This window comes from Staurois parvus, unplaced genomic scaffold, assembly GCF_062004578.1.
Source record: "Staurois parvus isolate SC_StPar_1 unplaced genomic scaffold, SC_StPar_1.0 ptg000025l, whole genome shotgun sequence".
Taxonomy (NCBI): domain Eukaryota; kingdom Metazoa; phylum Chordata; class Amphibia; order Anura; family Ranidae; genus Staurois; species Staurois parvus.
The window spans coordinates 4,060,001-4,087,148 of record NW_028317821.1 but is presented as its reverse complement, the minus strand read 5'-3'; the positions used below and the strand labels follow the sequence as shown (position 1 = coordinate 4,087,148).

The window sequence follows — 27,148 nt, the reverse complement described above, 5'->3', positions numbered from 1 at the left end:
AGGGTAGGCCGAAGAGCAGGACCACAAACTAAAAATGTTCCCTGATCACAAAGCACAGGTACCACCCATGAAATATAGGGATGTGGAAGTAGTCATCCTTAATGTCCACTGAGACCAGGAAATTCCCTACATAGAGGGAAGAAACCACTGACCTTACAGATTTTATAAAGAACTTTTGAACATGTAAGTACTGGTTCAAATGTTTAAGATACAGAAATAACCATGCACCACCATTTGGCCTTGGAAATGTGAACGAATTGGAAAAGAAACCACAAAACCTGATTGTGGAACAGGGGCAATGATTCCCTAAAAGTGCAACTGGTCCAAAGCATCAAACAAGGCTGCTTTCTTGTCAGGAGCAGTAGGCACATTCCTGCTTGGAAAAAGACAAGATGCAGAACTTAAGCTTGCAGCTTCTAGAAACTGGAAACATTTTGGACCCATACATCTAAGATATCTTGAGTTCAAACACCCGCTAAAAATCTCCCCAGTTGCAGAAGTGGGGGTACCCCATCATTTGGAAGGTGTGTTGTTCTATATCACTCCATATTTCTGAAAAGAAAAAAAGGAACCTTTTTTGGTTCCTAAGACGGCTTGGAAACAGCACTTCTTTAGAGGTAAGAGTGCCATTTCCATCAGTGATTTTTATTTTATAAATGTTTCCAGATCACTGCCAAAAAGGTGTTCACCCGCGAAAGGCATATATTCCAACTGCTTCTTGAAGAGGAGCTCTGCGGACAAGCATTTAAGCCACAAACCTCACCTCATGTGCACAGGCATAAGCCCCAGGCATGACAGTTGTCATAAAGAATCTCCCAGCCCATCTAAACATTGAAATGCTTCTGGGAACAGCTCCAACTGCTGTCCAGCTGATTAATAAGACTGAAAGGTTCCAGATTCTTTTGCCATACACTTTGCCCTTACCAGTAAAGCCTGACAAACCCCCAAGGATGCATTGGTGGGTTGCATGGTCAAACTAGCCCAGGAAAATTACACTTTAAAGCAGTAGTAAAGTTTACGTTGCAACCTTTACCTGCAGGTAAGCTTACAATAAAGCTTACCCATAGGTAAAATTAATATCCCCTAAACATGCACCATTTAGGAGATATTCCAGTGAGCATCAGCCGGTGACATCACTGCCGCATGCACTCTGAAGGGATAGCAAACTCATGCCGTACCCTCAGAGCTCTGTTCCATGGAAGTGACGTAATCACAGATTGGCCAAATAAATGGCTGGAACCCGCAAACCCAGATGACCAAAGATGATGGAATCCCTGTCAGTTGTGACAGGGAGCCACTGGAGGGATCCGTACTAAAGGTAAGTTTGGCATAATGTGCTAGCATGGGGTACATACTAGCACATTATGGCTTAAATCTTTTTTTTTATTAACTTTACTACCGCTTTAAAAAAGAGATTCAAAAAATCTTTTGTTTACAGAGTCCTGTAGGTTTTAAGTAAGATGCTATAAGGTCCACAGCAAGGACTGCCCAATTTTTGTCTGTTGTAGAAACTTTCTTTCATAGGGATTTGCTGCGTGAAATGCTTAGGTAGCGCAAATACCTTCTCCTGATGGGCCCAGTCCACGTACAAGATTCTCTTCAGTATGAGGATGCAACAGAAAGATCTTAGCTGCTTCAGTTTCCAAGATCCCAACCCTGATTCCTTAGGCCCTGAAGGTTCTAATAGTGACTGTTTTAAGTTCTTTCTGACCACTGCTGTGAGAAAGATCATGTGGACCATTTACATGGAGACACAAAGTTCGCTTCCTTGGACCCACCTTCCTCCACTTCCTCCTTTTCCAGCCCTAGAAAGGGAGGTTGGGGAATTTCACAAGGTAACTCCCGTGGGGAAGGAGTTGTAGACCTCTTATGGACCTAATCTAGCTATTTGACAGTTGATTCATCACAGTGGGAAAGCCAGAGGGGGATCTCTGTTTGGACGCAAAGGGCCTTGAGGATGGAGTCCCTGAAGGAATCTGTGAGAAAATGATGTTGCCTGTGGACCAGAGTTGGTTTGCTTACCCATAAATGGATTTGTAGAAGGGTGTCTCCTGAAATAAAGGAGCTTTGTCCCCCTGGTCCTGATCCCCCTAGTGCCAAATCTGCCATGCTCGCAAGGCTCAAAAAGGAAGGGGGGGGTGGACTCGCAATACTCATAATTCTGAGAACTATAAGGTGGGAGGGGCAGCCCCCTCCAGTGTACCACTCCCTGGAGACCTTTGGGTCCTGGTAATACCATAGCCTGTATTGTGGTGCACTCAGTGAAAAGGGCCAAATCTAATAAGGAGCCAGTGCATACTCATGTACTCTAGTGGCTGGGCCTGTGCAGCAGCACAGGCAGGTGGGTGGTGCCTGCACAGCAGTACTGCTACAAATAAGGTAACGTACACACTGTACAAACAAGAAGATGCATAGCACCATCAAGCAATGCAACCAGCCAGGACCTGCCGCTTTTTTTTTTTTTTAAATTGCTGAACGACAATTTAGCATTGAGGGACTGCCCTGCAACTGCAAGCTGAGTGTTTGGCTAGTGGTCGTGGTGCGGCCATACTAACCTCAATGGGTGAGTTTGACAGGTGATGCAGCCTGTCAAATGCTGCACACCGAATTAAAAATGCCGTGGCTGCAAAGCAAAGCTCTTTTGTTAGGTGGGCAGCAAAACCACTGCTCAGCCACCTGTTTTTACCACCCCCTGACCGCCTGTCTGAAAGAGCCCTTACAGGCTTGGTGAGGGAACCACCAACCGTGCCATTTGTTCCACAAGCTGCCCAAAAGGCAGGGGACAGCACAAGGAGATCACCCTACAGGGGTATTTACAAGGCAACCGTCTTCACTTTTTCCTAGACAGGCATACCCCGCAGGGTCTACAGGGTCTGTGCTCAGTCACATGAAACCACGACCATGGACCTCTAGAGCAACCCACCAGCTAACGCACAGATAAAACAGCCTGCCAAAGTGAGTGCTACACGTGAAATACAGTGCTACCACAGCTTTCAGGCATTCCCCCGTTCTTCCACTGGGCTCTCGGTACTGTGCCTCTGGTTTTACTCATCTGCAGGGGGCCAATCTGAAAAGCAGCAATTGCTATAGAGCACTGAGGCTCAGCAAAGCAATGGATGTTAAGCAGAATTCTGTGTACTGAAACAGAAAAGGCTCTCTCAGCAGAAATAGGCCTATCACCTACGGACACAAGAAAAAGATGAGGCAATGCTGGGATTAGGATGGGATATGCTGATATCAAGGTTTTCCATTCAATCACTTTTTGCCAGTGTTCAATCACTTGGAGGTAGAATATAACCCAGTAGTCTAAGAATTAACTATGTGTCCTTGTGATGTATAATTGGTAAAAACTGCGGGCTAGCTCGCAATAACCCCTCCTGCTCCCAGCAAGCTTCAATTTTGTGAAAAAGCTGCACCAATAGCATATTCAGACACAGAGGGTGGGACCTGTGTCCTTCAATGAACTCTAAGAAAAGAATGTTATGGCAAGTACAATTTTCTTATTTATTGAGCAACACAGGAATTCGGTGACTGTTTGGATGTCCTAATGCAGTCCAACTGAGGGCAACAGAAACAAAACACTAACAGTCACACAAAAATACAACAGAGCTGAGGAATGCATGTAATTCAAAAATAAAACTTGAAGGACCTTCCACCCAAAACTGACATTGAAAAAAATCTGAACATTCACGTGGTAAAATGTGAAGAATATGTAAGTGGAAGAAAAGATGGCAGTCTTGTAAATCTAAGGAACAGTAACTTAATGCCAAAAAACAAAAAAGCGCTTACAGGCCTTGTGGAGTACACCTTGACAGGAAAGGGTGTATCCTGATCTTTAAGACCATAGGTTTGATTGATGGTTTTTCAGAAACACTGATAAATGGTGGAATAGGAAGCAAGTTCTCTTTCACAGGGATCAGCAGGAGTAAATCTTTGTGACAGAAGCAATGGCTGATAGTAAACTGGAGGGAAACTACATCAAGGCAATGGAGGGAGATCTTCTGATAAAATGGAAGGAGACAGAGAGAGGGCTTCAGCACCACACTGTTCTTGTGCAAGACTAGAAAAGGATCTTTAAAATATAAGGTCACCAGCTCAGATACTTGTCTCACCGAGGTGATGGTATCAAGGAACGCAACCTTGTATGTGAGTGGAAAGTGTAATATGCCCGATAGGTTCAAAACAGTTTTTGTAGTGCACAGAGAACCAAACTCACATCTCATGGAGTCAAAGGGAAGCCACATGGGAGACACCCTGTTTGAAAGTCTTGGATGAAGAAAATTAGTTATTCTCTGGAACAAGACTGCCTGCATAAAGACCTGACTCTTGATGGTGTTGAGGGACAACTGCTGGTCCAGGCCAGGATTTGTTCCACAGAGTATTTCCTAGCAAGAAAGTTTCTTCCCTCACACCATATGAAGTATGCCTTTCAGGTGTGATAGTAGATCTTGGGGAAGCAGACTAACTTTGAGCATCACAAGGATATCCAGGTCTAAGATGGCTCTGTCTCTCATAACCTGGGCTTCAACAGCTGTTACAGCCAATGACAATGAAGCATCTAAAAGAGCCCAGAGAGCATCAGTCAGGAATGTGATTAAGTCGAAGTGACACATCTGTCTGTGCCAGCTTGGAGCTATGAGAACTATTAATGTCTTTCATCTTAATCCTATGATGCAGTAGATGAAGTAGCTTGAGAGGAAAGGCATACTGTAAATCAGGAAATACTGATTACTGAATGCCACCAGAGAATTCACTACTTCTGCTAGAGCATGGGTGTCAAACTGGCAGCCCTCCAGCTGTTGCCAAACTACAAGTCCCATAAGGCATTGCAAGATTGACAGTTACAGGCATGACTCCCAAAGGCTGAGGCATGATGGGACTTCTAGTTTGGCAACAGCTGGAGGGCCGCCAGTTTGACACCCCTGTGCTAGAGGATCCCTGAACCTAGGGACCAGTCTGTCCAGTTCTTTGTAGAACATGGAGGCCACAAGGTCCACATCTGGCTTCCTCACCTGTGGTACAGGTTCCAGAACACCTCTGGGATCATTCCAACGGGGTCCAGTCACTACTAGCCAAGAATTCTGCCTGACAATTGTTCACGCTAGGAATACAATATACTGTACAGTGGACACGGCTGAAACATGAAGGTTCAGGTCAGATAACTCTTCAGAGTTGTTAAGCATTGCAGGGACAATCACATCATCCCAAGCTCCAGAATGCCGGTCAGTAGAGGAGACTCCTGCAATGTTTAAACCCCCTGCAAAGACAGGGTTATCCACACTCCTCAAGGCTTAAAGGCTGGCATCCGCAATAAGTAACTTCCAAGAGATCTAAAGGAAGGACATTCCCAGAGCAGGATTCCTAAACCACCGAGCCAGGTACAACCTAGTTTTCAGTAAAAGGGGAATTGGTCTGTCCAAGGACTGGACCGGACTGACTAAACTCATGAAAACAAGATGTTGTGCTGTAGGGGTCCAGGAGCTCAGCAACGCTAGCAAAGAGAAAGTACCTTGGTAAACACCTAATGTGCAGAAGACAGGCTGAATGATAGGGCAAAAAACTAGAAGATCTAGGAAATGTGAAGGAATCGCAGATGCGCTCGAAAAATGAGACATATAGATACACATCAGCATGCAGATGTCTACAGATTACAGCATGTCTACCTAATAAAGAGAAGCTATGACAGATCTGGTGGATTCAGTGCAACCTTTTGGGCCCAAATTAATTTTGTGTCTTGAGTTCCAAGATGGGGAAAAGGTTTCTTTTGGTTTTGAAACTGAATAGGTTATAGAAACTTTGGAACTGTTCTACAAAAGAAGATCCTGTGATGACCCCTTGCTCCAAAAGACCTGCAAAGGCTGCATGAAGATCTGCTAATCTGTACAGAGACAGGTATATTGTAAGTAAGGATAAAAAAATATAGTGCTACTACCCATTCAAGCCAGCATTAGTAGAGTTTACGGGTGCCCAATCTGCAGTTGTACAGCTGTAGACAATTATCCATAGAGGTGATCCGCAGCACCATTGCTGCTCTTAAAAATCTTGCTTTATTGTAAAAACCACAGTTTACAAATCACAAATACATGAGATTTCAACCTACACAGCTCGAGTCATAATGTATTTGCGGTTTGTACACTGTGATTTCTACAATAAAACAAGATTTTTAAGAGCAGCAACGGTAGTGAGGATCACCTCTATGGATGTTGTAAGACATGAACCAAAGGGGGGCAAAGACCAACGGACTTCCTGCCTCTTTGGAAATTGAGGGCACCCCACTCATGCTGAAGAAAATCTTGAGGGAGCTGGGGGGAAATGGAAGCCCAGGGTTTGTGGGTAGACTTGGAGCCAGCTTGAACTTAACTTTGTAATTTCAGGCCTAGGAATAACAAAAGATTCTTCTCAGAAGACGGAAGAGTCTTCTGGCGCTGAACCCTAGGCATATTCTGCTAGGACTAATGGGTAATCGTGACCAGGTGACATCCTTGATAAGGGTGTTTAGCACAGCTCCAAAGAGATGCTTTTTGCATGCGGATTCCAAAGCCCAAAACGTTAACCAAAAATTCTTCCTCATGTTCACCGACAGGGGACATGAGATGGGAGATGTCTAAAAACCCATCCTTGCAGTAGTTTAAGGTCACTGCCAGGAGTTTAAATTACTCTATAAATAAGAAATCAACTTGCATATTAACAAGATCCTTTTGGATGGTCTTAGCCAATTAAAGCAGAGTTCCAGCTGAAAAAAAAAAAAAAAAAGTCAGCAGCTACAAAAACTGTAGCTGCTGACTTTTAAAATACAGACACTTACCTGTCCCTTGGTCCAGTGGTGTCCTCACCATGGCTGGTTTTACCGGCTGTCTTTTCTCCAAGGCATCTTCAATGTGGGCACCTGGCTGTGACAGCTTGCGGCTTCACAGCCGGGTGCCCACTGCGCATGCGTGAGAAGCTCTAAGCTTTGTGAATGGCCCCGTAGTCTTCTGGGAGCTGTGTCTTGTCCCAGACTACGGGGAGAGGTGGAGGAGGACAACTTCCACTTCCGATCACACAGGCAATTGCAGCGGAAGTGAGAGTGGGTACCAGTCAAATTCGGGTACCTGCGCCCACCCCCTCGCTCCCCAAAGGTGCGAATCCTTAACGGGGAGCGGGGGACAAAGGCTTAAAGCGGAACTTCCCCTTTTAGGTGAAGCTCCGCTTTAATTCTCAAAGATCACAACAATAAACTATAAAAACACATTCTGTTAATTTACATTAAAACACCTGCAGGCACTCAAGATTCTGAAAAAAAAGTAGTTGTGGTTTCCCTGCTTATGTTAGGAAATTAAAAAAATACTTTCTACAAAACGCCTATAGCTTCAGAGGTTAATTAGGGTTTGTTTTAAAATGCTTATACTGCTTGTTCAGAATATGAAAATACTTAAAGCGGAACTAAACCCATCAATTTTAACAGTTTCCAAAATAGCTACCTTCAAGGCATGCAGTGAATGATAACTGTCATAGATGCTTGTGCTCACAACCTTACCATCAAACCATGAAATAGCTGGTGTCATAACTGATCACAAGTGCAGCACTATGGCAACTGCAGAACGGATAGAGGCAAAAATGGTAGCTTTCTTGGATGTAAAAGATAGGAGGGTTTAGTTCTGCTTTAAGTGTGTCTAGTCTGGGCATGGGTTCACTTCAACAATCATCAACATACATGACTGCAGTACATTCATTGCAAGCAATGTAGCAGTAAAGAATCAATCCTATAAGAATTAACTTACAGAAGGGTGTAACCAGAGTGGACTTATTTAGTCTGTATGTATAGTAGAATAGTAAAAAGTATAGTAAAAACAAACACAGATCCCACTGAAATATATTTTCTTTGGCATATAGCCAACATAGTGCTTTTTATTTTCACTTTAAATACATTGAATACAAAAAATGACTATGTTACACAGCAGTTTACAGAATTCATGAAAATGCTGACAGCTATTCAATTTGCTATTTTTGGTAAGGATGACTAAATCAAAACTGAACTTAAAGGGTTAGTCCACCCCACAACAATTTCAGTTATAGGTGGAGTCTGGTTAGGGTATCCTTGCCATAGTTCTAGAGTCTTTCCACTTACTCTGTAATGTTTCACTCCTCTCTTGCATACTCCATAATATAAATTGAAAATCAAACAAGAAAAGTAGGAAACACGCAGATCTAGAAATCCAAACGGGATATAGTTGTGAATAGGTTTATGAAACCATTAGGAGATTTAATTTACCATTATCCAACAAAACCTGGTTATTAGTTTTGGGTGGACTGACCCTTCAAGCTCAAGCCCATTTCATCTTCAGAGAGTTGAAGCAGCAATGTCTAGGATATGTCAATCTGGGTAATTAGAACAAACGTAAGTAATGGCCAGAGATTTACAGAGGCCTAAAAATGACTTGTTCCTCAAATTGAAATAAAAGACAATAGAGTGTGTATCCTGTTAGCTCCCAAAGATAGGCTATTTAGTGGCAGTGTTATGTTGTACAGAACACAGCAAAATAAATACTATGAATGCTAAATATGTCAACAACAAAAAATATGTAAAGACAGCATAGTGCCAATAGTTACCATAATCTGTGAGCTGAAAACTATCATGGAATGTAGAATGTATATTCTAGTTATTTCTATTTCACAATTCTGATCCAGTCATCCTACATTCATATCCAAAATCTATACAGAACAACAAGGACAGTTTAGTAGCGTGTCCTATGCTACTTTTGTACTGTTCTAAATACATGATGTGAATGGCAATCCCATTTTAAGTGAAATCTGCATAACTTCCATATTATTGTGACACATTAATCACAAGAAGTCACTGTTGCGGAGAGCTGTACATATCTACAAGTTATAATCAATACTGCCTGTATAGTGCCACTTCATGGAGGACACACAAACATGACTGTTCACTATAAGACCCAGATACTGGGGTTTTACAAACTAACTTGTTTACATAGACATCACATGATACAGTCTTCATTGGTAACAACTACTACATGAAATTCCATATGATGTATAGGCTGTGGTCACTTCATTTTTTCATTTTCATATCCGCTTCAATTGCACAGCGACGCCCTCTAGTACCGCCATCCTGTTCAGTGAAGAAGGCAAAAGAAAGAGTGCTGTGAAAAGCAATGCAAGCATTCATGCAAGGAAATAAAGGTTTGAAGCCGATGCGCTTTGAAAGGCTTTACTGTGACTCAGAAAATCTTCTCACATACCTGAGATAAGTCTAAGCTGGAACATCTGCCTTCTCATCTTAGTGCTGCTGTATTAACCCTGTCTGTATTCATATTTCACTGTTCTGAAGAGTTGCTTTAACTGAACTGCTACACTGCAGAATGAGTAGTTCTTCTTTACCATGCACTGCACAACAAGTTAACTGACTCTGCTACTTTGAGATTAATGGATTGAAGAAAATTCTACATGCACACAGCTTATTACAAATAAACAGAACAACAGCTTGAAGTACAGAAAGAGGCACTAGGAAAGCACTGTTCGACAGATGCAAAGCATAGTGAAGAAAGTCAAACAGTTCTAACTGAAGACTAGCAAGTCTTGGTACATTCATTCCATCCATCACATTGCAGCTATTCAATACTTACAAAGAGAGAGAGAAGGAAGGCAGGAGAGCCCATGGGGACACTGTCCTGTTAAAGGACAAATAGAAAAACAGGTCAGATTCCACGGAGACTCTCCAACACAAAACACGGACAAGCTGACAACACAAAAGCAGAAGAGGAGCCAGGACTTTAACATGAAGCTTAGAAGGAAACGCAAGACTCAAATAAGACTTGAGAAGGCTTTTGGCCAGCACTGGCTTCTCTTGCTGCTCACATAAAATAAGATGCCACAAGTAAAATACTCATTTCATACCAATTCAGTCAAAAAAACAAAACGGATATATACATTTTGCTTCTGTTTAACAAAAACTTAATAAAAAGACACTTAAAATGTACTTTGTAGGGTCGGGGACGCTGACATCCACCACATGACAGACAGAGCAGGTCTTGTGAGAGCTTCTGTCAGCTTTGGCGATGTTGGGATAACCAGATTATTTAAGAAAATAGCAATTTCAGTTCCCAAATTCACACTTAGCAATGTCCCCTTTGTGTGCCTCACTGTTGGTCATGCAGATGAAAAGCGAACACAGCAATTTATTGAAAAATCTATTATATCATTCAATATGACAAATATCAATTTAATTGGACCCTTCATTGATCTGCACTGACAAGTACACTTTTACATGCCGCAGCTTTATCTAATTTCCCTGTCTTCGTAAAATCACTGATTTAGAATAACTTCAGCCTTAGGTTTCCCTTTAGTCACCTTGTAGCTTGACCCAGGTCTTTCACCCTCGCCCCTGTCTGCTCCAGCTATTGATCATCAATTACCTCTGCTGCTAATGAGGCACAATGCCATGTTCCAAGCACTGAACAGTGCACTTCTTGGAACTGTGCACTAAAATATAGGCAAATACCTCTGTCCACAAAGACAACATTCAATACAAGAAGAAAGAAGCACTACCAATGTCGAATGTTGTGGTGCTCAACCAAAGCCAATTATTCCTATATTAGCGGACCTATTGATGGACAAATAAGTCATTTTTAATATTTCCTTTCACCCACAGATTTCTAAAGGAAGGAACCAACATTTAAATCTGATGCTGTGCTAGCTCAGAGGCATTAAGTGCTTACAATAATCCCTAAGGCTGATCATTTTAAATATGACAATACCAGAACCTTAAAGCAGATAGCAAAACCAACTGCAAAATTATCAATTGTTATAAGGTTTAAACACACTTGTGAGATAATCTGCAAAGTTTTAAAGAGGAATCGAATGATACACCCGATTCCACATAATCTGACTCTAGTACCTTCATGTGAAGATAGCATCAATATGGATATTTTGACAACAAATCCATCCTTACGCTCTAACAAGTAAACATATGGTATACTATGAAAGCCCTCTAGAGAATTAAAAGGACATATAGCTGGCTCTTGCACATGTGACATTTAGTACCTTTTCAGAGGCATCCTGCTTGCGTGTAGAATCTCGGCCCCTCAGACTCTTAGCACTTATCCCAGATTCGGATGTCTGCATAATCAGCTGCGTGGCCAAAAATTGCTATAAAACAGAACAATCAGAGATAATATAGAGGAAGGATCAAATACAAAAGGCTAATAAGGCAAAGAAAGCTACCATAGGCTTCAAATGCATACTCCAAACCCAACCTTATGTATCATCAGTTTTCCAACGGCTGACAACAAGTAAATTAAAAAGTAAACTATGCAAAGAACAAAGATTTCCAGACATATTTTAAAAACCAAAGCCATACCTGAATCTGTTCCAACACATCTCTCTGCATCTCCACAGCCATATGATAGACGTCATGATCAGAGCTATTATACATTACAGCATTCTGAAACATAAGCATGATGTCTCTCTGAAACTCAGCTGTGGTTCGAATTATACCTGTCTCAATGTTTTTCTTTATTGTAGAAAGGTCCATAGGCCTTACAGGGAAGAGAAAAGAGCATATCAATATTTTGTACTTAAAGTGTTTGTAAGTACAAATTAAAGAAATAAAAGGGTTTATACTTACCCCTCTTCTGGAGTCTCCAGTTTGCACCCGACTCCTCCTCTCTGGCAAGTGCCCCCATAGGAAGCCGCTTCCTATAGGAACACTCTTGCTCGGTCCCAAGTCCCGCTGCCTGAGTCTATAGACACTGACAGCAGGACTCGACCTCGCCCCCCCACTCCCTCTTCACCAGTTTTGATTGACAGCAGTGGGAGCCAGTGTCTCCCACTGCTGCAGCAAAGCCTGTGAAACCAAGAATTGACGGAAGATAAGGGTTGCACACAGTCACAGCACTGGATTCAATGAGGACTACAAGGTATGAATTAAAGCGGTAGTAAACCGCAACTTAAAAAAGAGAAAAAATCCCCTGCAAGGTAATGTCTTACTGTGCTAGTATGCATGGCATACTAGCACATTATGAAGAATGCAAAGCCCGCCAGTGGCACGCTATCACCGCTGCAAAGGCTTCCATCTTCACCCAGTCTTCCGTCCAGATTCATGAACTCTGGCCATCTGACTGGCTCAGCCGTGATGAAGTCCCTCCTGCTCAATGATTAAGTCCTGTAACCGGCCAAAAAGCATCAGAACGAAGCAAGTCTGCTAGGGAACATCCCATTCCAGGACAATAAAATTTTGTTAAAATGATTACACAAGCAGCACTGCGTCCAGGGTTTGTACTGTTTGAGTAAATTAAGAAGGGGTTCATACATGAGGCTCAGAAGGGAGCCTTCTTTTGTATATCCTTTTTGCCCAAACCATATAGTAATATATTTTAGGAGTCTGAATTTAAAAAAACAAAAAACATACTCACCCTAGATGCCTGCAGCATCAATCTGATGCTGCACCCTATACCCCGCCGGCTCTACAGCAAGAACTGAGTGCTCAAAGACCGCAGATCGCTCATTTCTTGGGTTCGCTCTTTGCACAGAGCAGTGACTGTCAGTCACTGGTTCTATGCTCTGTCCCTCCAGTGCCCACTGGAGCACTTAACTGTGGACAAGGTGGAAGCACCTGGCTCAGGTTATCAGTGGCATGCTTAGAGGCCGAGCCAGCTGCCAGTGAGGCATCTGGGTGGATCCAGATATTTATGCCCGGATCCCTGCACAGCCTGGACTGGCAATGTGGCATCAGCCAACAGTGCGCTTTAGTCCACTGTCCGCTGAATCTGGGTCACAGGAGTGCAGAAATATGTGCACGCCTGTGACCCACAGGAGGAGTATGGCAAAAAGCGATTTGGCCATACTTCTTTAACAGCAATCATGGAAAAATAGCTGCAAGAGTCTTTGCTTCTGGCTGTGAATTATGTCTCATCAATGCAAAGTAATAACAGGTATTAAAAGCACAATTGAAATATCAGAGCCTTCACCCACTCCACATCAACCTAGCAATATAAAAGGAGAAACAATCTCCCATTCACCTAATTAGAACAGCATTTTAAGACAAGTGTATAGAACAAAAAAGTGATATTATTGAAGTCAAATAAAGACTTGACATTACCTCTGTACAATGCTGTGATAGCCAGGAGCAATGTCGTCTGTTACAGGCTGCAGGAAGACATTGGCATACCTAGATATGAACAAATGCATAATAAAAAAAAAAATCAACGCCATTACGTGTTACATAGGTTTAACGGAAGAACTTTGGGGTTGATTTACTAAAGATAAAAAGACTGTACATTTTTCACTCTGCAAGGGCATGTGTTTAACAGGCTAGTAAATGAGAGCGCTCCACTCTGCCAAGAATACTCAATCACATGTAGGAAAAATGAGAATTAGCATTTTCCCTCATTTACTAAGCTCTGAAGCAAATGCCCTTGAAAGGTGCAGCTGCACTGGCAAAGTGAACAGTCCATTTGCCTTCAGTAAATCAACCCCTTTATTTCATCTAAAGGTGTTCATATGCTTATTAGCAGTAATCTGAAAAAAGCCTCTCAATAAATCCTTAAACTGCTCAAATTGGGTACACTGGCCTACTTTACCTATGTCAGTAATCCACAATCATGGTTAATATACAGGTGAAACTCGAAAAATTAGAATATCGTGCAAAAGTTCATTTATTTCAGTAATGCAACTTAAAAGGTGAAATATATGAGATAGACTCATTACATGCAAAGCAAGATTTGTCATAATTGTGATGATTATGGCTTACAGCTCATGAAAACCCCAAATCCACAATCTCAGAAAATTAGAATATTGTGAAAAGGTGCAATATTCTAGGCTCAAAGTGTCCCACTCTAATCAGCTAATTAAGCCATAACACCTGCAAAGGGTTCCTGAGCCTTTAAATGGTCTCTCAGTCTGGTTCAGTAGGAATCACAATCATGGGAAAGACTGCTGACCTGACAGTTGTGCAGAAAACCTTCATTGACACCCTCCATAAGGAGGGAAAGCCTCAAAAGGTAATTGCAAAAGAAGTTGGATGTTCCCAAAGTGCTGTATCAAAGCACATTAATAGAAAGTTATGTGGAAGGGAAAAGTGGAAGAAAAAGGTGCACAAGCAGCAGGGATGACCGCAGCCTGGAGAGGATTGTCAGGAAAAGGCCATTCAAAAGTGTTGGGGACTTTCACAAGGAGTGAACTGAGGCTGGAGTCAGTGCATCAAGAGCCACCCCACACAGACGGATCCTGGACATGGGCCTCAAATGTCGTGTTCCTCTTGTCAAGCAGCTCCTGAACAACAAACGTCAGAAGCGTCTTACCTGGGCTAAAGAAAAACAGACCTGGTCTGTTGCTCAGTGGTCCAAAGTCCTCCTTTCTGATGAGAGCAACTTTTGCATCTCATTTGGAAACCAAGGATCCAGAGTATGGAGGAAGAATGGAGAGGCACACACTGCAAGATGCTTGAAATCCAGTGTGAAGTTTCCACAGTCTGTGTTGATTTGGGGAGCCATGTCATCTGCTGGCATTGGTCCACTGTGCTTCATTAAGTCCAGGGTCAATGCAGCCATCTACCAGGAGATTTTGGAGCACTTCATGCTTCCTTCCACAGATGAGCTTTATGGGGATGCTGACTTCATTTTCCAGCAGGACTTGGCACCTGCCCACACTGCCAAAAGCACCAAAACCTGGTTCAATGACCGTGGGATTACTGTGCTTGATTGGCCAGCAAACTCGCCTCGCCTGTCCTGAACCCCATAAAGAATCTATGGGGCATTGCCAAGAGAAAGATGAGAGACATGAGACTGAACAATGCAGAAGAGCTGAAGGCCGCTATTGAAACATCCTGGTCTTCCATAACACCTCAGCAGTGCCACAGGCTGATTGCTTCCTTGCCACGCCGCACTGAGGCAGTAATTGCTGCAAAAGGGGCCCAAACCAAGTACTGAGTACATATGCATGCTTATACTTTTCAGAGGTCCGATATTGTTCTATGTACAATCCTTGTTTTATTGATTGCATGTAATATTCTAATTTTCTGAGATTGTGGATTTGGGGTTTTCATGAGCTGTAAGCCATAATCATCACAATTATGACAAATCACGGCTTGAACTATCTTGCTTTGCATGTAATGAGTCTATCTCATATATTAGTTTCACCTTTTAAGTTGCATTACTGAAATAAATGAACTTTTGCACGATATTCTAATTTTTCGAGTTTCACCTGTAAATATGCACTCTACAGTAAAATTAAACTACAATGCTTATGTTAAAACTCAGCTCCTATTCCTCCAAGAGGTTCAGCCTCTAGTAAAAACTCCTGAGAACAGGAAAAAAATAAAGCATTACTCTGGCCAAAAACAAAATAAAAATGAACCCCCAAATAAATGATAACATAACAAAACCCCCTTTTGCAACAATAGTCAGTTTAAATACAAAGGTTTCTATTGCAGTACTTTTTATGGCAAGCATCATTCAACTCACTTCCACAGCATCCTGGACCTTGACTAGAAAGTAAAAGGAGAAGCAGCACAGTGATAACATCTGTAACTCCTTTCAGCATGCTTCTTCTCAGGTACATGAACTGACTGACGTCTTGTGCTTCTTTTTCATCCCACACTAGCCCTTACGTACAGGGACTGCATTTGGCTGATACCAGGTCAAATTCAGGTACTAACAGTGTTTGAATTTTAAACATGCATTTAATGATATATTCTAGGATACAGTGGGATAAATAATTATTTGATCCCTTGCCGATTTTGTAAGTTTGCCCACTTACACAGAATATCAACCAAAAATCCAGAATAAACACGATACAACTGTTATAAATTGAGTTGCAGTTTAGTGAGTAAAATAAGTATTTGATTCCGAAGCAAAACATGACTTAGTACTTGGTGGAGAAACCCTTGTTGCCAAGCTCAGAGGTATGACGTTTCATGTAGTTGGTTACCAGGTTTGCACACATCTCAGTAGAGATTTTGGTCCACTCTTTACAGATCTTTTCTAAATTCTTAAGGTTTCTTGGCTGTCACTTGGCAACTTGAAGTTTCAGCTCCCTCCATAAATTTTCTATAGGATTAAAGTCTGGAGATTGGCTAGGCCACTCCATGACCTTAATGTGCTTCTTCTGGAGCTACTCCTTTTTTTGCCTTGGTGGTATGTTTTGGGCCATTTCATGCTGGAAGACCCATCCAAAACCCATCTTCAGGGTTCTGGCTGCATGAAGAAGGTTCTCATCCAAGATTTTACAATACATGGCCTTGTCCACTTGCCCCTCAATGCAGCAAAGTCGGCCTGTACCTTTAGCAGAGAAACAGCCCCAAAGCATAATGTTTCCACCTCCATGCTAGACTGTAGGAATGGTGTTCTCAGGGTCATAGTCAGCATTTTTCTTCCTCCAAACATGACAAGTCGAGCTAATGCGAAAGAGCTCAATTTTGGTCTAATCTGGCCACAGCACTTTCTCCCAATCCTTCTCTGAATCAATTAAATGTTCATTGGCAAACTTCAGACTGGCCTGTACACGTGCCCTCTTGGGGGGGACGGGGGACCTTGCGGGCACTGCAGGATTTCATTTTAATCTATGGCAGCATATTGGGTTACCAATGGTTTGTTTGGTGACTGTGGTCCCAACTGCCTTGAGATCATTCACAAACTCCTCCCATGTAGTTCTGGGCTGATCCTTCACTTTTCTCATGATCATCCTTACCCCATGAGACAAAATCCTGCAAGGAGCTCCAGACTGGGGGTGACTGATGGTTATTTTGTATTTCTTCAATTTGAAAATAATCTTCTTGCTTCTTGCTGATGGTCTTGTAGCCCATTGCAGCCTTGTGAAGGTCTACAGGTCTATGGCAGCATATTGGGTTACCAATGGTTTGTTTGGTGACTGTGGTCCCAACTGCCTTGAGATCATTCACAAACTCCTCCCATGTAGTTCTGGGCTGATCCTTCACTTTTCTCATGATCATTCTTATCCCATGAGACAAAATCCTGCAAGGAGCTCCAGACTGGGGGTGACTGATGGTTATTTTGTATTTCTTCAATTTGAAAATAATCTTCTTGCTTCTTGCTGATGGTCTTGTAGCCCATTGCAGCCTTGTGAAGGTCTACAGTCTTATCCCTGATGCCATTTGACAGCTCTCTGGTCTTACCCATTGTGGTGAGGTTTGAATGGAAGAAAGATTCTGTGGAGAGGTGTCTTTTATACACACAATTAGTTGTCGTTAGGAGCACCTTCTTAAATTGACAGGACTAATCTGTGTACCACATGAGCGCATAGTCCGTCTCATCGGTGGGAGCCAGAATTATTGTTGGTTGGTAGGGGATCAAATACTTATTTTACTCACTGAACTGCAAGCCAGTTTATAACATTTGTATCATGTGTTTTTTTGGATTTTGGTTGATACTCTGCCTCTATCATTTAAAATACACATGATAAAAATTATATACCCTTCATTTCTTTGTAAGTGCGCAAACTTACAAAATCTGCAGGGGATCAAATAATAAATTTTCCCCTGTCTAAATTGGTCCTAGTATGTGTATGTATGCATGTAAGAAAAGACAGAACAGTGGTTGTCAACTTCCAAGGTGAAAGGGGGCCTCAAATACGGCCTCCAATGTCTCCAAAGGGCTGCATATATTTATTATTTATTACAGGTACTTATATAGCGCCGTAAATTTATGCAGCGCTTTACACACACACACACACACACACACACACACACACACACACACACACATATATATATAGTACATTCACATCAGTTCCTAACCCTCAAGGAGCATACAATCTAAGGTCCCTAACTCACATTCATAAATACACATACTAGGGCCAATTTAGACAGGATCCAATTAACCTACCAGTATGTCTTTGGAGTGTGGAAGGATATCGGAGTATCCAGAGGAAACCCACGCAGGCACAGGGAGATCATGCAAACTCCAGGCAGGTAGTGCTGTGGTTGGGATTCGAACCAACGATCCTAGTGCAGCCGGGCGGAAGTGCTAACCATTTAGCAACTGTGCTGCCCATATATAGTATTCATTATGTGTAATGCTACTTAAAACTGTCACAGAAGGAAGACTTACTACAGGAAATGATCAGAGATTGTTCTACAGGAGTGGTTGCAGACTGAAGTCATGCTATAGGAGACAGTCAGAGACTAGGGACATGTTACATGAAACCACTACACTTTACTTACTGTAAGCCACTCCACAACTCCAGGTCATTTCTGGCACTTTGTTTACATGTTAAAATCAGTATTTATTTCTAGAAAATGTCTTGGAAACCCTAAAAAGAATATTTTACTTTTTATAGGCGACGTTTTAAAAGCCTTTACAGATCAGCACTTTAGATTTACAGAAGTCTTGTGTTAGAATTACTGCCCATGATCTAACCTTCGCAACGGTACCTCACGTATGGAAAGATCGCTGTTTGAGTACGTGCAGGACCGATGCGTGCGTTTGCTTTTGCATGTAAGCATGGGAGGATGGGGGCACTTAAAATTTTTTTTTTCTGTATAATTTTCTTTTTCATTTTTACACTGTCGCTTTAAATTATTATTTTTTTTTTATCACTTTTATTGCAACCACAAGGAATGTAAACATCCCTTATGACAGAAATAGACACGTGACAGGTAAGCTTTATGGAGGGGTGTGGGGTCTATAAGACCCCAATTCCTTCTTCTGCACTTGAAAGCATTCAAAACACCAAGATCTGTATTTTTGAATGCTTTCAGTTTTTCAAAAATGGCGCCAATAAATTCAGAGTAAACGCAAACTGATGTCAGGTCATCGCTTCCGGTTCACTATAAGGGAGAAGCGACTAAAGTTGATCCCGGCTTTGTTCAGCTGCCTGGCCAGCCCCGGACGTAACGGCTGGTCGCTCGGGTCTCTTAGTGGGACGGGAGATCCCACTCCGATTGCATGTACAAGACAGCCAGCTCTAAAAAAGTGGTACTGGGGTGATGTCTGCAGTTGCAGGCATCACTCCAGTAAACCCACCAAAAGTCCAGCGACGTCCAAGGCTTTGCACTGTAAGCATCTTGAGGGCAGAGACTGCTGTGACTGTACAGTGCTGTGTAAATTGTCAGCACTGTATAAATGCCTTTAATAAATTTATATTTAAAAAGAGTTTAGATTTACTTTAACAACTTGTCTGCTAGTTAAGTTTTTATGTGAAGATAAAATATACACATATTTTCCTGCTCAACAAAGAAAATTTACATATTAATTTATACACTTTGGCAAATACTGACCTGTGATTGGCTGCTGCTCGCCACACCAACATTATGGCTTTTTTCCAAATCTTCTGAGCTTGGATGGCCTCTTGATCTTCACTGCAGACAGAACTGAAAACACAGAAAAAAAAAAAAAAAAAAAAGACGTTGAAAATGCACATGCTCTGCTAAGATAAATTAATCAGTCTGAGTGACAGGAAGTAAAGAAAAATCTTCAAAAGCTATAAAAACTCAAGATGTTCTAATCCTATTCCCTCTACTAAATAAAGCGTTATTTGCTGTGTATACGTCTGCTGGAGAAATTTCTGCTAACATTTTGTCAGGATGACAAAACAGGTAGTGAGGGTAAAATCTGAATGAGAAAACCAACAATAAAACCTAACACAAGCTCTAAGCCATCCCCAACTGTTTTCAAAACCGGGAAAACATGTTCTGGCTGTAGTTCCACGTTAACTGCCAACTAACATAATCTATTCTGAAAATGTTACTTACAACTGAGAAGATGCTGGACTGCTGGGAATGGAATCAGCAAGAGTGTGGGACTGAAGCTGGGCATTATGAATACTGAAACCATCATCACTCTCACTGATTGGTGGCTCATTGTCCATCTCAGAAAGGTACTCTTCTCCAGCTTCTTCTTCCTTGGGTTCCTCTGGACTGCCAACTTCACTTGTGACATCTTCCTCCTCCTCTTCCTCCTCTGCTTGTGAATCCTTCAGAGATAACAGTACTTTTGTTAATACACTCCAGCTTCAACCCTAAAAAGAAATACTAGGAAAACTGTAGTTGATCAAGATACCTTGTTGTGACTGCTAGGTGTAGGTTCCGATTTCACTGGTTCTGAAACAGAAACAAAAAAACAAGTACTATTAACCACTTCCAGACCGGACACTTTTACCCCCTTCCTGACCAGGGCAATTTTCAGCTTTTAGCGCTATCACACTTTGAATGACAATTGCGCGGTCATGCAACACTGTACCCAAATGAATTTTTTACCATTTTTTTTAGATAGATAAAGCTTTATTTTGGTGGTATTTATTCACCACTGGGATTTGTATTTTTTTTGCTATGTAAATGAAATGTCCAAAAATTTTTTTAAAAAAGTGTTTTTTTTATAAAATTTTGCAAATAAATAATATTTCATCATAAATCTTAGCCAAAATTTATTCCGTTATTTTTTTAGTAAAAAAAAAAAATCCAAATTAGCTTATAGGCAAAAATTATAATTTTAAACATTTTTTTTTACATTTTTATTTTATTTTTTTATATTATTATTTTTTATTTTTATTTTTTTTTTTACATACTGTCACCCTAGCAGTACAGTGTCACCATGGTGAGACTGTACTACTTGTGGGGGGTGATAAAGATTTTTTTTTTTTTTTTTTTACACTGATTGCTTTTACACCCATATAGGATGTAAAAGCAATCATTTCTCTTTCTCTCTGTGTGCATTCCTGCACTCATTGAGAAATACAGAGTGAGCTGTGATTGGTCACAGCTTGTCACATGGTACAAGGCTTTTGTGAATAGCCTTGTACCATGTGACCTCTGTGATCATTCACAGATTTCACACATAGTAAGCAATGATGTCAGAAGTGACATCTTGCTTACTACTTTGCATGTGATCACTGATTCGCCAATCAGTGATCACATGATCGGGACCTCGTACAGAGGTCCCGTCCGACGATCGGTGTTTCACTGTGTCCGGAGGACACAGCGGTGATCACATGATCGGGACCTCGTACAGAGGTCCCGTCCGACGATCGGTGTTTCACTGTGTCCGGAGGACACAGTGGGCACCGGATCGCGGTGCTGCGCGCTCCCAGGGAGCACGCACAAGCAGGGTGCGGGGAGGCCGTTTATAGACGGCCACCCGACCCTGCAGTGCCACCGTCCGGCCGTTTATATACAACGGCCGGTCGGGAAGTGGTTAATCATACACACTGCTCCCCAAAGCCTAACTCTGCTCTAAGAAATGCAATTTAAAACATACCACTTAGTACTGGATTATCTTCAGATCCTATTCCTTTATCCTCTTCACTTGGAAAAGCTTCGTTATGGGAATTTTCACACTGTGATGTCTAAACACAACACAAATGAGCAATGGACAGTTAAAAGATATTATCACTACACACACTAACTGGGATCCTGTAAAATCCATGAAAGTATATGTAAACGGTTCAATGAAAAATACCTATACACACTTATCAGCCATAGATTTATGACCACCCACCTAATATTAAGCAGGTCCCCCCTTTGCCTCCAAAACAGCCTTGACTTGTCAAGACATAGACGTCATTGGACCTCTGAAGGTATGCTGTGATACACGGCACCAAGCCATCAGCAACAGATCCTGTAAGTCCTGTAATTTGGGAGCTGGGGCTTCCATGGACCAGACTTGTTTTTTCAAGCACATCTCACAAATGCTTGATGGTTTGAGATCTGGAGAATTTGGAGGCCAAGTCAACAGCTTGAATTTCTTGTGTTCCTCAAACCATTCTCGAACCATTTCTGTCTTGCCTTCTTCCCTTACTGCATCCTGCTGCTAGCTCTTCCCCAGGTAAGCGACACACACTCAGCCATCCACATGATGTACGATAAAATGTGATTCATCAGACCAGTCCACCTTCTTCCAATGCCTGGTGGTCCAGTTCTGATGCTCACGTGCCCATTGTAGGCTCTTTTGGATGTGGACACAGGTCAGCATGGGTACCCTGACTGATCTGCAGATACGTAGTCCCATACGCAACAAACTGTGATGCCCATTGTTTCTGCTTTCAACACATCCACTTGAACAACACGTTTATTTGCTGCCTAATATATCACATCAGCTTTCAGATGCTGTTGTAATGAGACAATCAAAGTTATTCACTTAACCTGTCATTGGTCATAAAGTTATGGCTGATCAGTGTATGTAAATAAAGGCATCATAATCTAATATGTACAAAAATACTGCCTCGTTTTGCTTTTAGACACCCTTTAGCCTAATACTGCAGCTAACGCAGAACAGGTGGCACAGTAACATTGCAACCATGCCAAATACACTATACTGCCAAAAGTATTGGGACACCCCTCCAAATCATTGAATTCAGATGTTCCAATCACCTCCATGGCCACAGGTGTACAAAATCAAGCACCTAGGCATGCAGACTGCTTCTACAAACATTTGCGAAAGAATGGGTCGCTCTCCGGAGCTCAGTGAATTCAAGAGTGGTACCATGACAGGTTGTTACCTGTGCAATAAGTCCATCCATGAAATTTCCTTGCTACTAAATATTCCACGGTTAACTGTTAGTGGTATTATAACAAAGTGGAAGCAACTGGGAACAACAGCAACTTAGCCGCAAAGTGGTAGGCCATGTAAAATGACAGAGCAGGGTCAGCGCATGCAGACGCAAACTGTCTGCAGAGTCAATAGCTAAAGACCTCCAAAATTTGTGTGTCCTTCAGGTTTGCACAACAACAGTGCGTAGAAAGCTTCATGGAATGGGTGTCCATGGCCGAGCAGCTGCATCCAAGCCTTACATCACCAAGTGCAATGCACAGCGTCAGATGCAGTTGTGTAAAGCACGCCGCCACTGGACTCTAGAGCAGTGGAGACGTGTTCTCTGGAGGGACTAATCACGATTGTCTGACAATCCGATGGATGTTTCTGGGTTTGGCGGTTGCAAGGAAACCGGTACCTACCGGTCTGCATTGTACCAAGTGTAAAGTTTGGTGGAGGGGGGATTATGGTGTGGGTTTTTTTCTAGGGGTTGGGCTTGGCTGCTTAGTTCCAGTGAAGGGAACTCTTAAGGCGTCAGCATACAAAGACATTTTGGACAATTTCATGCTCCTAACTTTGTGGGAACAGTTTGGGGATGGCCCCTTCCTGTTCCAACATGACTGTGTACCACTGCACAAAGCAAGGTCCATCAAGACATGGATAAGTAAGTTTGGGGTGGAGGAATGTAACTGGCCTGCACAGAGTCCTGACCTCAACCTGATATTTTTGGCAATATAGTGCATCTCTGTCCAAGACAGGGTATAGTTGCATATGTATTTCTGAGAGCTGTATCTTAAAGGATAAATTCACAGTTCAAAACATGTCACATATTAATCTTGTATTTAAAGTGTTCCTAAACCCAGGACCCTGCATTCACTATATCTAGTCTACAACAGTACACAGAACATGTAAGTGCAATTATTTTAGTAAATATAAACTGCTGAATACCTTTTTCATCAGCAGTTAGAGCAGTCTTCTGACTTCTATCAGTGTTCAGCAGAGCACTGGTTAAAGCTTGTAGGAGGAGTTTTCTCTAGGAGGATGTAGAACCCCTGAACTCTGTCTGGGCAGTGCTGATTGGCCCTATGCTGATCACATTCACTCTCCCAAGAAAAAAAAAAAAACCTCTCTAGCAATACACACCAAACTGAGCATGTGCAGTGTCTCCACACGTTAGGTCTTATCAGGAGATAAGAGGGAGACACTGGAAGAAAGGAAAGATCAGAGAAAAATAATAAACACACATTTTTTTCCTGCCAAAATATGTGCATTTATTTTTTCCTTAAAAGGTGAACTTATCCTTTATGTTTATTAGTTCCTATATTTGGAAAAATACCTCAGTTTTAAGCTGGTGATCTACTTCTTCTTCTTTAACGGTCTCATTTGAAGTGGTCCCTCTTATCTCATCTTCAGGCTGTTCAAGCTGAAAGGTTGCATGAGGAGTAATTGAGGATACCTCTGACTGGGCAGGCTGCACTTCAGACTCGGGAGGTTCCGATTTTATTTCAGGAGTCATGTCCATGATATTCATTATTGTGTCTGGCTGGACACAGGTTGGATCTTTGGGCCTTGGGATAAGAGACTGTGCAATGTTCTCTGTTTTTGCTGAATGCTCCTGGACAGGCTGATCCCAGGGCCCAGCAAGTGCTTGGGGGTCATCATTCTCTTCACAAAATGAGAGGGCTGCCTCAACTGCAGCTACATCTAGAACCTCAGGATGGTCATCCACCTATTACAGACAGAAAACTATTAGAGTTTTATTTTATCACAGTAATCTGTGAAATATGGTCCCATAAAAAGACACTATGACAGTATAGTCACCAATGCTCCCTCAAATACATGATAAATGAAATATGCAGAAATAATACCAGAGGACTGAACAAATGGAATCTAAAAGATTCCTCCTACTATGCTAACAGCACAGATGGACAAATCCCCCCTTCTGGGCTTTTGTATTCGATAACCTGAACTCATTGGCTGTCTAAATACCCAAACAGTACTTACATCTGATTGACTGCAGGTGCTGTTTGCTCAACAATTTTGCAACAGGCCCCTTTATTTTTTATTTTTATTTCAGGAAACATACTCCTAAAGCTGGCCACAGAGGAATCCGCCATCCACACAATTGGAGTGGATAGAAGCCTTCTCCCCGCTGGGACATTGTATTCGGTGAGTGGGACTCTCCTCTGTCAGAATACACTGATCAGTGGCTGCAGCCAAAAAACATATCCCAAAAATAATCTACTTCTGTCAGATAGGCATAGCCACAGAAAGATGAAAATCCAACCAGTCCTTACTGAACAGTCCAAATTTTGATCCATCTATGCCCAGCTTTAGCCATCTAAATTAAATAAACTCATTAAATAAACAAGCTTTTTTTCAACAGAGACTAGAGCTTCACCTGTTGGCTGGATAAAAACCTTTGCAGCAAGTGAAAAAACAACCCAGCATAACTTCAGCTGCAACACCAAGACTACAAAGGAATTTAGACATAACTCCAGCTTTTTTTATCTGGACATGAAAAGATATTAAAAGTAGAGCTAAAGGCAAACCGTTTTTCCCCCATTTTGGATAGAGTAAGGGAAGGTTATAGCCAGTCAGATTATTTTCTGCCATCTGCGTCCCATTGGAAAGATTTACCTTGATTTTCTGTCCCATAGCCAAAACAGGAAGTGAGAGGAAATGCCTCCAAGATGAGGGAATCCCTTGGGGCCCTGCAGGTCAGCAGAACTAATGTCCCCATTGGAAAATATCCCCTTTATTACTTTTCTGGGATTTTATTTAACTTTTAATGATAATGGTAAATAGGACAAATAAGAGTGAGTGAAGCTCCCTAACAGGGAACACATACACCAATAAAAACCTAATAGGTGTTCTAATCCATCAGCACACTATCCAAAACTGAAAAAAAAACAAAAAAAAAAAACCTCTACCCACAACTGAAAAAAAACTTATGTTCTACTCCTACCTCTATATGCACGACTGCAGAGTCGACTGGAATTCTGAAGGCTCCCATTTCAATTATCCATTTTCTCCAAGAGGTAAAGCAAGCATTAATGGGATTCTCTGTCATTTTTTGCAGAGATTTCCAAACAACTAAATAACCTGCCAAAAATGTATATAAGCCAATTCTTTTATCTGCCAATGCTTTTGTTTAACACACTGTTGCCAGAATGGTGATGCCCAGGGGCGGACTGACAACTCATGGGGCCCCCGGGCTATAGGGGATCATGGGGCCCCTGTGTCCTTGCCCAAACTCAAAAAAGCCTATGAAAAAGGTACCAGGGGCATCTCATGGGGCCCCTTACTGACCCCAGGCCCTCGGGCAGTGCCCGAGTTTCCAAATGGTCAGTCCGCCCCTGGTGATGCCCCTCTTTACTAATGCAGTTCCACAGCTTCTCATGTCTTACCTCCAATCTGGACTGACAACCCTGTGCCACGTCACAGAACCAACCTGGCTCACTCTGCAAAATCAGCACACCTTTTCTCATGGCAAAGGAATTATACAAAGATAGATTTTAGGTTATTATACTGAGAGTAGACTTCAGACATCCAAAAAACTTGTTTACAGCCCACACTATCCCAGAGAGGCTGTCTATCTGTACATCTCTTCTGTTTCACATAGAGCTCTACTGAACACATCCTGGCAGTAAAACACAAGTACTTTGGTAAATGAAAAAGAATAGCTCTGCCCGTGTTGCTAAAACATAAGCTATGAATTATCTTCACATACTATATCACCATCAGTAAATGCATTTTGTTTACCTTGTCTTCAATTATTGCAATAATATCACCAACAGTTTCAAAGTCTAACTCCTCCCCAGTGTATGAAACAGCAATGTCCATCTTTTCTGCTAGGTCCAAGTCTCCTTTGCTCTCAGATGATTCATCCTTTGTTTGCATGCTTCCATCACTACTTGCCAAGCATTCTTTATTGATGGAGTCTATGATCATAGAAATGTCACTGCTATCCATGGACACCGTTACAGTGTGTTGATCAGAAGCAGAGTCGTTCTCCTCCTGCTGGGCCACTGTAGTGTTAAATAAGACTAATTTTACTAGCTTCCAGTAATAACTATTTTCAAAAATAACAAGTCATAAAACATGATCAAACTAAAATCCAAGCAAAATCTAATATTATGAGCTAAAGATGCACCCACTCTGATCATGTCTAAGAGACAAAAATACGTATGGCAAGGATAGATATCTATAGTTACTTTTTCCCCTTTAGTGTAAAGCAGATCATAAGACAAGCAGGAAGCCCAAGGCAAAGAGTTACCTGGGACAGCTGCAGTCATTGGCAGGGCTGACATCATAATAATGGTAGCCTGGGATTCTATAGGGGTCAGCAAAGATTTAGACGGAGATTCACTTGCAGCAGGAGCAGAGAAGGAAGCGAGAGGTGTAGCGAAGTGTGCAGGACCAGCTTCTAGAAGCCGGGAAAGAGTGGGAGCACCTAACAGATCAAGAACAGGACGGGAAAACAGAACAACACAGGAGGCCAGGGACAGAAAAACGTAAAAACAAGGAAGAAAAAAAGGAAGAGGAAAGAAAAGGGGTCAATGAACAGTGTGGGGAACATAAGAATCCGGATCCAAGTGAAAGGAGAGAAAGGGATTTATAAAAAAAGAAAATAAGTTGATAAAGATCTAATATGATTTATGAGACAG

At 41.9% G+C, this 27,148-nt stretch overlaps 1 protein-coding gene across 9 annotated transcripts in view; it reads right to left on the bottom strand.

The window, feature by feature from the left end:
• The window catches only part of BRD8 (bromodomain containing 8), a 107,180-nt gene that overhangs the window by 49,242 nt on the left and 30,790 nt on the right, over positions 1-27,148 (bottom strand). For 2 of the 9 annotated variants that reach the window (XM_089693871.1, XM_089693911.1), the window contains 12 exons: positions 26,758-26,934; positions 26,244-26,509; positions 23,815-24,207; positions 21,207-21,294; positions 20,013-20,053; positions 19,706-19,926; positions 19,232-19,324; positions 13,097-13,165; positions 11,357-11,534; positions 11,041-11,145; positions 9,624-9,668; positions 7,852-9,109 (listed from right to left, as the gene is read on the bottom strand). In XM_089693871.1, the coding sequence (XP_089549997.1) occupies positions 9,050-9,109; positions 9,624-9,668; positions 11,041-11,145; positions 11,357-11,534; positions 13,097-13,165; positions 19,232-19,324; positions 19,706-19,926; positions 20,013-20,053; positions 21,207-21,294; positions 23,815-24,207; positions 26,244-26,509; positions 26,758-26,934 (1,736 nt within the window). In that variant the 3' untranslated portion in view covers positions 7,852-9,049. Of the gene's footprint in view, positions 1-7,851; positions 9,110-9,623; positions 9,669-11,040; positions 11,146-11,356; positions 11,535-13,096; positions 13,166-19,231; positions 19,325-19,705; positions 19,927-20,012; positions 20,054-21,206; positions 21,295-23,814; positions 24,208-26,243; positions 26,510-26,757; positions 26,935-27,148 lie in introns of those variants that run through there. The other 7 variants (XM_089693880.1, XM_089693897.1, XM_089693888.1 and 4 more) reach the window with 7 other exon arrangements.